The following is a 13,210-nucleotide window of genomic DNA, read 5'->3' as shown; positions in this document are numbered from 1 at the left end:
GAGCGGCTTTAAACGGACATGCTTAGTTTGGGAGGTGTGCGTATGTATGGGGAGTCTGTCTGTGGTTTTGGAGGTGTTTGATAGATGCGGCTCGTGAGGTTGTGAGTGGAGTATATTTTTTAAATATATGTGTACATACCTATATATTAATACACATGTGGCTTTATTTTCATTTTATTTTCAAAATAGTATGGAGAAATACATTCTAGCCCTAATGTGGGCAGTGTTTGTGTATGGACAGGGCACTAAGGGGGTCTATGAATTTTCAGTCCACCCCTCGTAGCACATTATACACACTTCCTTCCTTTTTTTTTTTTACCACGGCATTCTTATATTATGCGTCAGATTAGTCACTGTTCTTTTCTTGAGTATTCTAAAATAATGACATTTTGTGTAATCTGATCTTTTCTACTGGGTTAGAGGTGCTAACTGTGGTGCCAATCATACAACAGGACAGACATGCAAGTCTTTCACCAATCCCCTTTATTAAAGGGGGAGGCGCTGGAACCAGACACCGTTAATTTCCCCCCTCTGTTTCCTCTCTGTGGGGGACACTGCTGGTTAAATTCGGAAGCATGCAGCATCAATTATAACACAATAAGTATGTTTCTTTAAAAGTGCAAACATTCCTAAAACTATTAGAGAAATCAAACCAAATACAGGCCTCTCACACATCATGTTTCCCCATTATAAAAATTACAACTTTTATTTAAAAAACATACACTGTCTATCTAATTTGTTTTACATGTTAAAGCCATCAAGAGATCATTGCTGAGTCTTTAAAATCTTGTGTATGGTTTACCAAATCATTTCTCTCTCTTTTTATTCTTTAAAACATTCCGTTACAGTTTTATAGTTCAATATGTTTCTTGCTGTCCAAGGAAGGAGTAGCGCAATGCTAACTGTAGTCCATGTGGATTGATTGCTGTCACTCTGTAATTTCTGACATCCAGACGTCGATAGATGATAACTCCCACCATGCTCCATTCGTTGCTGGATGAGCAAGCTTGTGGTTATAATCCACTACTTGCGTAGAGTCAGCAGGCTGGTGGGGTTGTTTATGAAATATTGACGCTTTTCTCCTAGATTTTTAGCTTGGGGGAACAGGGTCATCTCCATTGTTTGTGTCTGCAAATGATTTGCTATAACCCAGCTGTATAATTGTAAGACGCTGAATAAAATGTCGTTGCTGTATACGTTCTAATAATAATTAGGTAGCCCCATCTCTATTCATTAGGGACACTGAGCTCTCAGAATGGAAACCCTGGGAGGACTGCAATACAATACTAACACACAGACATACTTCATACAGAGGGCTCCATTTAATACCGTTGGATCCAAATATTTATTGTTTTCGGATGAACTTATAAAACTATTTAATATTATAAAAGTATTTATATTTTGATATATTGATACTCTTTTTTTATTTATGATAAATGTTTCAATATTTCCTGAAAAAAAAATCATTTCAAAAGCCTCTTAAGCCAAAAATATTGAGCTGAGTCCATAATGAAGGGACAAACCTTGTGCTCAGTTAGAAGCCTAGCAAAAAAGGTTGTGTTTTAATATTTTACGGAATGGAATCCATAATGGGCGGTAGACAGAACCCTGGCATGGCACAAATGCCTAAATTCTGTTGGTACTAAGAACTGCTAGCAGGACGCAAACTAAAAAAAAAACCTAATTAAACACGTGAATCCAATGTAACGTTGGTAAAAGACCCAGACACTGCCAGCGGGAACTGGGTATAAGCCACATCCATCAATCATCAAGCATATTATATTAAAACGAAATAATATAACATGATGTATATATTCAGACCCAATGAATTCCGCACATGGCCCATTCTGTTTGCAATGCATTAAACACATTCTGTCTTTTTACCAGAATTAGTGGTCTAGGTACAGGCTGGCAATGCAGAATACCTTCCCATACATTCATCTACACCGAGGGCACTCCATATAATGCCAGAATAGAGCAGAGACATTCAGACAGATGTAGTACCAGCTGTCTCTAGCCCAGGGGATGTCAGACCGATCAGTTTGTTACCTGCCAGTTACTGTAGCAGGTGTACAGACCGCTGTGTGATCTCTGCTCATGTTTACAAGGAGCACAATATAAAAACATTGACTGCAGATCCTGGTCCCCACGGTCTTGTACAAACAGCCCCGCTAGAAAGACCTGGATTGCACAGGTGCACACGCCCTGTGATGACGGACACCTGTGTCAGGGACATTGTTCATAGAGCGGGGAGCTGCCCCACGTCACCATCATCCAACCAGCGCAGTAACTGTGAAAAGTAAACAGCCAACAGGACCATGGGAAGGCTGCTGTGTACAGTTTGGTAATCCCCTCACAGAACAGCCCATCATTAACCCTTGCTGGGCAGATTATCTGCAAAAAAGGCAGCCATCAATAGAGATAATGTAACATGCACATGGAAAGGCCATCACTGTGCTCACTGCTAGAGTGACCCAGGATCAATGCAATCACCCATCATAAGAGATAGCACAAGGCAGTTTGATATTCAGTCAGTAAGGGTATTTACTTAAACTCCTTGAAATGAGGGCTGTGAACAGATTGCAGGACAGCATTCTGTGATCTGAGCGACATCTCTCAGGCTAATTAGTAACAGAACAGACTGAACTTATTCACAGCGGCCAGCAAGGCTACTCTGGGACCAGAAAACATGATCACTTCCAGCTAGATTTCATCAAACCAACTTCCTCCAGTAAAACAGTTTTACATCGCTTATGACAATTTATTATTACACTATGATCATTATATAAAAATATTCTGATAAGCTAGTAATTGTGTCAGTCCGCGTATTTCAGAGTGTATCATGTAGTGTATACAAAGTATCTGGAAAAGTACACGTCATGTTATTAGTAAACTATGCACATACTGTGTGTGTCTTTAAATTGCATCACATGATACTACGCTGAAGGTAAGTAGAGGTTAACCAGCCCAGGGTTTGTCTGCCTCCCTCCACGTCTCTTATTACTCCATCATCCCAACTAGGTTTTATCCCTCCCACCACAGTTACATTCTATCTTTAATCTCCCCTATAAATTACCTTATTTTTAAGCTTGTTTATCGTTTTGGTTTGTTACTAGCGCACATGCATGAAGAGTGTACATGTCTGCGTCTTTTCAGTGTCACTGCTCCCTTGATTGGCGCGGTTACCTCCAACGAACCTGTGTGCCATGCAGATCTGACCTTACAAACAAACCCCAACAAGTTACCGACTGAGATATGTGTGTGTTAGTCTTCAGCCATGTTAACGTATATCCAGACCATAGGCATGTTGATGTTCTAGCGTGCGATCGGGCTGATGATGTGTACACCAGTAGCCAGGCCACATGCATATTGGGGTGTTCGGGTGCAATCAGAGTGTGGATATTTACCTCTCTTCTGCATGAAGCTGAACAGATCGTCAAGGAATTCCTTCCGTTTGGGATCATCATCCAACTCATATAGCTGCAAAATAACAGATACACATTGTCAACTGCAATTACTGGCTATAATAACAATTAGTACAAACTGCATTATCCATCACTCATTGAAGTAACAGTACAATGTATTTAGTCATCTTTTCTGGATTCCACGAGTCAGCAAAGCTCTCAAAATATGAATCTGCTCTTATACGGGGATTTTATGATTTTACATTAAATATCATTATTTATTTTATTAAAGGAGCACTGTGTGGTCAGGAATACAAACATGTATTCCTGACCCTATAGGGTTAAAACCACCATCTAGCCCCCCGGTCCCCTCTTGCCTCCCTAAATATAGTAAAATCTTACTAGTATTCAAGTCTGGAGCTGCTGGCTTTGTCACTGTTTCCTTTTAACCTGCCCACTGCCTGCTGACATCATCAGAAGTGGTAGCCTGATCCAATCACAATGCTTCCCCATAGGATTGGCTGAGACTGACAAGGAGGCAAATCAGGGGCAGAGCCAGCATGATTCAAACACAGCCCTGGACAATCAGCATCTCCTCATAGAGATGAATTGAATCAATGAATCTCTATGAGGAAAGTTCAGTGTCTGTATGCAGAGGGAGGAGATACTGAATGTTTGGATGCATTTTAGGCAGCCATGACCCAGGAAGGATCTCTAACAGCTATCTGAGGAGTGGCCAGTGGAGTTATCACTAGGCTGTAATGTAAACACTGCATTTTCTCTGAAAAGACAGTGTTTACAGCAAAAAGCCTGAAGGGAATGATTATACTCACCAGAACAAATTCAATAAGCTGTAGTTGTTCTGGTGACTATAGTGTCCCTTTAAAGACTAATCCTATTACTTCCTGGTTTGGTTAGTTCAGTGGAGATAAACTCAAGAGGCAGCAATTGCCCAGAGCACCTGCAAAGGATTCTCATTGACCTGCATTGGGAAGCATGTGATTGGACAGTTACAGAGAGTCTGGGCGGGGTTAGAAGGGGACGGCTTGCAAAGGCTGCAGGTAAGAGAAATGCAGGTTTTTTTTTCAAGCAGTTTTTAGGTATAACTCCAATGAAAAAATGTATAATTAAATAAAAGGAAGTTTTAAGTTGGGGTATATCTACTAAACTAATTATGTTTTTTTTCATTTTGTATTGGGCAGTGGAGTGTCCATTTAATGGTATGGGAGTACCAGGAGATATATTTCCTCAGATTTATAAAATGGTTAGGAAAATCATGCAGGAGAGATATGTTTCCATGTAAAGATATGGGAGTGCACGCAGGAGAAATGTCTCACCACATTTATTAGAAGGTAAGTGAATGCATGGAGGAGAGATCTCTCAATATATTAAGTGAAGCAGGAGATATATCTCGTTATATTTATTAAATGGCGAGTGAGTACTTGAAAGTGAGGAGGGCATACACTTTACATAAACAAGTTGTGAGATGGATGATAGTTAAGAGAGTTTATTTCTCAGTCCCACCATATTTTGGAGAGCAGGACTTTGTAACTACAAGTCGAGACGTTAACATGGCAAGGTCCGACACCCAGCTGTTCCATAACATCGCTAATTATCACAGTGCCATGCTATATAACCCCGCTCTGCACACACTTCGGAAACCTAATGATGTTATGAAACGGAGCAGGGACAGAGAGAGCAATAATTGCTGGGTCAAGAGGCCCTTCGATCGCTGCAAGTACAGACACAGAGAGATCAATAAGGACAGAGCATTGAGGAGAAAGCAGGGCAAGCCGGGCTGTTACAGAACATAGGCTGATATATGCCGGGGCTGGGGACAGGTGTATACAATGCCAAAGAAAACACTTCAACATCAGCTGCAGCTCTGATATAGCTCGGCTCAGACATATTTCTGCTTCAGAGCAGTCTTTCAATGCTGGAGTACATTATCCTCCCGGTACTTTGCAGATTAAATCATTCCCTCTGTATTATGCAGAGTATAATGGTCCCTCTGTATTGTGCAGAGTATAATGGTCCCTCTGTATTGTGCAGAGTAGTACGGTCCCTCTGTATTGTGCAGAGTTGAACGATCACTCTGTATTGTGCAGAGTATAATGGTCCCTCTGTATTGTGCAGAGTATAATGGTCCCTCTGTATTGTGCAGAGTAGAATGGTCCCTCTGTATTGTGCAGAGTAGAACGGTCCCTCTGTATTGTGCAGAGTAGAATGGTCCCTCTGTATTGTGCAGAGTAGAATGGTCCCTCTGTATTGTGCAGAGTAGAATGGTCCCTCTGTATTGTGCAGAGTAGAAAGGTCCCTCTGTATTGTGCAGAGTAGTACGGTCCCTCTGTATTGTGCAGAGTAGAATGGTCCCTCTGTATTGTGCAGAGTAGAATGGTCCCTCTCTATTGTGCAGAGTAGAATGATCCCTCTGTATTGTGCAGAGTATAATGGTCCCTCTGTATTGTGCAGAGTAGAAAGGTCCCTCTGTATTATGCAGAGTAGAATGGTCCCTCTGTATTGTGCAGAGTATAATGGTCCCTCTGTATTGTGCAGAGTATAATGGTCCCTCTGTATTGTGCAGAGTATGATGGTCCCTCTGTATTGTGCAGAGTAGAATGGTCCCTCTGTATTGTGCAGAGTAGAACGGTCCCTCTGTATTGTGCAGAGTAGAATGGTCCCTCTGTATTGTGCAGAGTAGAATGGTCCCTCTGTATTGTGCAGAGTAGAAAGGTCCCTCTGTATTGTGCAGAGTAGTACGGTCCCTCTGTATTGTGCAGAGTAGAATGGTCCCTCTGTATTGTGCAGAGTAGAATGGTCCCTCTCTATTGTGCAGAGTAGAATGGTCCCTATGTATTGTGCAGAGTTTAATGGTCCCTCTGTATTGTGCAGAGTAGAAAGGTCCCTCTGTATTATGCAGAGTAGAATGGTCCCTCTGTATTGTGCAGAGTATAATGGTCCCTCTGTATTGTGCAGAGTAGAATGGTCCCTCTGTATTATGCAGAGTAGAATGGTCCCTCTCTATTGTGCAGAGTAGAATGGTCCCTCTGTATTGTGCAGAGTAGTACGGCCCCTCTGTATTGTGCAGAGTATAATGGTCCCTCTGTATTATGCAGAGTAGAATGGTCCCTCTGTATTATGCAGAGTAGAACGGTCCCTCTGTATTATGCAGAGTAGAACGGTCACTCTGTATTGTGCAGAGTAGAATGGTCCCTCTGTATTGTGCAGAGTAGAATGGTCCCTCTGTATTGTGCAGAGTATAATGGTCCCTCTGTATTGTGCAGAGTAGAATGGTCCCTCTCTATTGTGCAGAGTAGAATGGTCCCTCTGTATTGTGCAGAGTAGTACGGTCCCTCTGTATTGTGCAGAGTAGAATGGTCCCTCTGTATTGTGCAGAGTATAATGGTCCCTCTGTATTGTGCAGAGTAGAATGGTCCCTCTCTATTGTGCAGAGTAGAATGGTCCCTCTGTATTGTGCAGAGTAGTACGGTCCCTCTGTATTGTGCAGAGTATAATGGTCCCTCTGTATTGTGCAGAGTATAATGGTCCCTCTGTATTATGCAGAGTAGAACGGTCCCTCTTTATTGTGCAGAGTAGAATGGTCCCTCTCTATTGTGCAGAGTAGTACGGTCCCTCTGTATTGTGCAGAGTAGAACGGTCCCTCTGTATTGTGCAGAGTAGAATGGTCCCTCTGTATTGTGCAGAGTAGAACGGTCCCTCTGTATTGTGCAGAGTATAATGGTCCCTCTCTATTATGCAGAGTAGAATGGTCCCTCTGTATTATGCAGAGTAGAACGGTCCCTCTGTATTGTGCAGAGTAGAATGGTCCCTCTCTATTATGCAGAGTAGAATGGTCCCTCTGTATTGTGCAGAGTAGAATGGTCCCTCTGTATTGTGCAGAGTAGTACGGTCCCTCTGTATTATGCAGAGTAGAATGGTCCCTCTGTATTGTGCAGAGTATAATGGTCCCTCTGTATTGTGCAGAGTAGAACGGTCCCTCTGTATTGTGCAGAGTAGAACGGTCCCTCTGTATTGTGCAGAGTAGAAAGGTCCCTCTGTATTGTGCAGAGTAGAAAGGTCCCTCTGTATTGTGCAGAGTAGAAAGGTCCCTCTGTATTGTGCAGAGTAGAATGGTCCCTCTGTATTGTGCAGAGTATAATGGTCCCTCTGTATTGTGCAGAGTAGAACGGTCCCTCTGTATTGTGCAGAGTAGAAAGGTCCCTCTGTATTATGCAGAGTAGAATGGTCCCTCTCTATTGTGCAGAGTAGAATGGTCCCTCTGTATTGTGCAGAGTAGTACGGTCCCTCTGTATTATGCAGAGTAGAATGGTCCCTCTGTATTGTGCAGAGTATAATGGTCCCTCTGTATTGTGCAGAGTAGAACGGTCCCTCTGTATTGTGCAGAGTAGAAAGGTCCCTCTGTATTGTGCAGAGTAGAAAGGTCCCTCTGTATTGTGCAGAGTAGAATGGTCCCTCTGTATTATGCAGAGTAGAATGGTCCCTCTGTATTGTGCAGAGTATAATGGTCCCTCTGTATTGTGCAGAGTAGAACGGTCCCTCTGTATTGTGCAGAGTAGAACGGTCCCTCTGTATTGTGCAGAGTAGAAAGGTCCCTCTGTATTGTGCAGAGTAGAATGGTCCCTCTGTATTGTGCAGAGTAGAATGGTCCCTCTGTATTGTGCAGAGTAGAATGGTCCATCTGTATTATGCAGAGTATAATGGTCCCTCTCTATTGTGCAGAGTATAATGGTCCCTCTGTATTTTGCAGAGTAGTACGGTCCCTCTGTATTGTGCAGAGTAGATCACTCTCTCTGTATTATGCTCAGTAGATCGCTCTCTGTATTATGTACAGTAGATCACTCTCTCTGTATTATGCTCAGTAGATCGCTCTCTCTGTATTATGCTCAGTAGATCGCTCTCTGTATTATGCTCAGTAGATCGCTCTCTGTATTGTGTACAGTCGATCAGTCTCTCTGTATTATGTACAGTAGATCACTCTCTCTGTATTATGCTCAGTAGATCGCTCTCTGTATTATGCTCAGTAGATCACTCTCTGTATTATGCTCAGTAGATCACTCTCTCTGTATTATGCTCAGCAGATTGCTCTCTGTATTATGTACAGTAGATCACTCTCTCTGTATTATGCTCAGTAGATCGCTCTCTCTGTATTATGCTCAGCAGATCGCTCTCTGTATTATGCTCAGTAGATCGCTCTCTGTATTGTGTACAGTCGATCAGTCTCTCTGTATTATGCTCAGTAGATCGCTCTCTGTATTATGCTCAGTAGATCACTCTCTGTATTATGCTCAGTAGATCACTCTCTCTGTATTATGCTCAGCAGATTGCTCTCTGTATTATGTACAGTAGATCACTCTCTCTGTATTATGCTCAGTAGATCGCTCTCTCTGTATTATGCTCAGCAGATCGCTCTCTGTATTATGCTCAGTAGATCGCTCTCTGTATTGTGTACAGTCGATCAGTCTCTCTGTATTATGCTCAGTAGATCACTCTCTGTATTATGCTCAGTAGATCACTCTCTGTATTATGCTCAGTAGATCGCTCTCTGTATTATGCTCAGTAGATCGCTCTCTGTATTATGCTCAGTAGATCGCTCTCTGTATTATGCTCAGTAGATCGCTCTCTGTATTATGTAGAGTCGATCAGTCTCTCTGTTTTAAGCAGAGCAGAACACTCCCTCTGTATTATAGATGGAATCTTCCAGGAGATCACAGAGAGCATTTTATATATTTTTAATGCCCACTATGTCACAATTTATAATTAATTATTAATCCTTGCAGCAATCAATGCTGGGTTTTGCTCATGATTAGACTGGGGATATATATATATGTGGGATATATACATATATACACATGCATATGTATGTGAACTGCAAGGCATTATGGTAATATTAACCCCTTCCCTGCCAGTGACCTAGCCAGACTGCCGAGGGCCATTCTATGGATATCTAGTGACAAACAACCAAAGAACGCTTTGTTAGAGAAACACAATGACACATCGCTAGCTATTCCTATTCTGTAAAAGGAAATATTACAGAACCCAGCTGTCGCCATGGCTGCACTAGAATAAAATAACACACTAAATAAATATCATCAGCTGTGCATATTGCCATAATAATAGGGTATCTTAACACAGGCTAGCAGTCTAGGGATTGAGGTTTTTGGTGGCAGGTTTTGAATGATTTAATTGCCTTTGGAATAGCATGTGCCGAAAGGTGAGTAAGATCGTTAAATAACGCTATTGTCACTTAAGGGATGAGACCTGACTATGGCGGGAGGAGACCTGACTATGGCGGGAGGAGACCTGACTATGGCGGGAGGAGACCTGACTATGGCGGGAGGAGACCTGACTATGGCGGGAGGAGACCTGACTATGGCGGGAGGAGACCTGACTATGGCGGGAGGAGACCTGGCAGTGGCAGAGGAGACCTGGCAGTGGCAGAGGAGACCTGATTATGGCAGGAGGAGACCTGATTATGGCAGGAGGAGACCTGACTATGGCAGGAGGAGACCTGGCAGTGGCAGAGGAGACCTGACAATGGCAGTGGAGACCTGGCAGTGGCAGAGGAGACCTGACTATGGCAGGAGGAGACCTGATTATGGCAGGAGGAGACCTGGCTATGGCAGGTGGAGACCTGGCTATGGCAGGAGGAGACCTGGCTATGGCGGGAGGAGACCTGGCAGTGGCAGGAGGAGACCTGACTATGGCAGGAGGAGACCTGGCAGTGGCAGGAGGAGACCTGGCAGTGGCAGGAGGAGACCTGACTATGGCAGGAGGAGACCTGACTATGGCAGGAGGAGACCTGACTATGGCAGGAGGAGACCTGACTATGGAGGAGGAGAACTGGCTATGGCGGGAGGAGACCTGGCTATGGCGGAGGGGACCTGATTATGGCAGGAGGAGACCTGATTATGGCAGGAGGAGACCTGGCAGTGGCAGAGGAGACCTGATTATGGCAGGAGGAGACCTGATTATGGCAGGAGGAGACCTGACTATGGCGGGAGGAGACCTGACTATGGCAGGAGGAGACCTGATTATGGCAGGAGGAGACCTGATTATGGCAGGAGGAGACCTGGCAGTGGCAGAGGAGACCTGATTATGGCAGGAGGAGACCTGATTATGGTGGAGGAGACCTGATTATGGTGGAGGAGACCTGGCTATGGCGTGAGGAGACCTGGCTATGGCGGAGGGGACCTGGTTATGGCGGGAGGAAACCTGACTATGGCGGAGTGGACCTGGCAATAGTGTGAGGAGACCAAACTATAGTGGGAGGAGACCTGACAATGGCGGAGAGGACCTGGCTATGGTGGGAGGAGACCTGGCAATGGTGGGAGATGACCTGACAATAGTGGCAGGAGACCTGACAATAGTGGCAGGAGACCTGACAATAGTGGCAGGAGACCTGACAATAGTGGCAGGAGACCTGACTATGGTTGGAGGAGACCTGGCAATAGTGTGAGGAGGCATGACTATGGCTGGAGAAGACCTGACTATGGCGGGTGGAGACCTGGCTATGGCGGGAGGAGACCTGACTATGGCGGGAGGAGACCTGGCTATGGCGGCAGGAGACCTGACTATGGCGGAGGAGACCTGGCTATGGCGGGAGGAGACCTGGCTATGGCGGGAGGAGACCTGATTATGGCAGGAGGAGACCTGGCAGTGGCAGAGGAGACCTGATTATGGCAGGAGGAGACCTGGCAGTGGCAGAGGAGACCTGATTATGGCAGGAGGAGACCTGGCAGTGGCAGAGGAGACCTGATTATGGCAGGAGGAGACCTGGCTATGGCGGAGGAGACCTGGCTATGGCGGGAGGAGACCTGACTATGGCAGGAGGAGACCTGGCTATGGCAGGAGGAGACCTGGCTATGGCAGGAGGAGACCTGGCTATGGCAGGAGGAGACCTGGCTATGGCGGAGGGGACCTGACTATGGCAGGAGGAGACCTGGCAGTGGCAGAGGAGACCTGATTATGGCAGGAGGAGACCTGGCAGTGGCAGAGGAGACCTGACTATGGCAGGAGGAGACCTGGCAGTGGCAGAGGAGACCTGGCAGTGGAGACCTGATTATGGCAGGAGGAGACCTGGCAGTGGCAGAGGAGACCTGATTATGGCAGGAGGAGACCTGACTATGGCAGAGGAGACCTGGCTATAGCGGGAGGGGACCTGATTATGGCAGGAGGAGACCTGGCAGGGGCAGAGGAGACCTGATTATGGCAGGAGGAGACCTGGCTATGGCGGGAGGAGACCTGGCTATGGCGGGAGGAGACCTGGCTATGGCGGAGGGGACCTGGTTATGGCGGGAGGAAACCTGACTATGGCGGAGTGGACCTGGCAATAGTGTGAGGAGACCAAACTATAGTGGGAGGAGACCTGACAATGGCGGAGGAGACCTGGCTATGGTGGGAGGAGACCTGGCAATGGTGGGAGGAGACCTGGCAATGGTGGGAGGAGACCTGGCAATGGTGGCAGGAGACCTGACAATAGTGGCAGGAGACCTGACAATAGTGGCAGGAGACATGACTATGGTTGGAGGAGTCCTGGCAATAGTGTGAGGAGGCATGACTATGGCTGGAGAAGACCTGACTATGGCAAGAGGAGACCTGACTATGGCAGAGGGGACCTGATTATGACAGGAGGAGACCTGATTATGGCAGGAGGAGACCTGGCAGTGGCAGAGGAGACCTGATTATGGCAGGAGGAGACCTGACTATGGCGGAGGAGACCTGGCTATGGCGGGAGGAGACCTGACTATGGCAGGAGGAGACCTGGCTATGGCAGGAGGGGACCTGACTATGGCAGGAGGAGACCTGGCAGTGGCAGAGGAGACCTGATTATGGCATTAGGAGACCCGACTATGGAGGAGGCGAGCTGGCTATGGCGGGAGGAGACCTGGCTATGGCGGAGGGGACCTGATTATGGCAGGAGGAGACCTGGCAGTGGCAGAGGAGACCTGACAATGGCGGAGGGGACCTGACTATGGCAGGAGGAGACCTGGCAGTGGCAGGAGGAGACCTGACTATGGCAGGAGGAGACCTGGCAGTGGTAGAGGAGACCTGATTATGGCAGGAGGAGACCTGACTATGGAGGAGGAGAACTGGCTCTGGCGGGAGGAGACCTGGCTATGGCGGAGGGGACCTGATTATGGCAGGAGGAGACCTGATTATGGCAGGCGGAGACCTGATTATGGCAGGAGGAGACCTGGCAGTGGCAGGAGGAGACCTGGCAGTGGCAGGAGGAGACCTGATTATGGCAGGAGGAGACCTGACTATGGCGGAGGAGACCTGGCTATGGCGGGAGGAGACCTGACTATGGCAGGAGGAGACCTGATTATGGTGGGAGGTGACCTGGGAATGGTGGGAGGAGACCCGGCTATGGCGGGAGGAGACCTGGCATTGGTGGGAGGAGACCTGACTATGATTGGAGGAGACCTGGAAATGGTGGGAGGAGACCTGACTATGGCTGGACAAGACCTGACTATGGCGGGAAGAGACCTGGCTATGGTGGGAGGAGACCTGGCTATGGTGGGAGGAGATCTGGGAGTGGCGGGAGGAGATCTGGCTATGGTGGGAAGAGATCTGAGAATGGCGGGAGGAGACCTGGCTATGGTGGGAGGAGACCTGACAATGGTGAGAGGAGACCTGACTATGATTGAGGAGACCTGACTATGATGGAAGGAGATCTTTTGCTGGAGGAGACCTGGCAATAGTGGGATGAGACCTGACTATGGTGGGAGGTGACCTGACTATGGTGGGAAGGATCACATAGGCTAGCTAGAGATTTAGTAATACCA

General features: G+C 46.5%; 1 protein-coding gene across 2 annotated transcripts in view; it reads right to left on the bottom strand.

Annotated features, from left to right (window-relative positions):
* Positions 1–13,210, bottom strand: part of ARID3C (AT-rich interaction domain 3C) — a 252,396-nt gene that overhangs the window by 122,918 nt on the left and 116,268 nt on the right. For both annotated transcript variants that reach the window (XM_063453558.1, XM_063453559.1), the window contains exon 3: positions 3,408–3,480. In XM_063453558.1, coding sequence (XP_063309628.1) covers positions 3,408–3,480 — 73 coding nt within the window. The remainder of the gene's footprint in view (positions 1–3,407; positions 3,481–13,210) is intronic.

This window comes from Pelobates fuscus, chromosome 5 (genome assembly GCF_036172605.1).
Source record: "Pelobates fuscus isolate aPelFus1 chromosome 5, aPelFus1.pri, whole genome shotgun sequence".
Classification (NCBI taxonomy): domain Eukaryota; kingdom Metazoa; phylum Chordata; class Amphibia; order Anura; family Pelobatidae; genus Pelobates; species Pelobates fuscus.
Note: the sequence above shows the minus strand (reverse complement) of the source record. Positions and strands in the feature narration are given on the sequence as shown.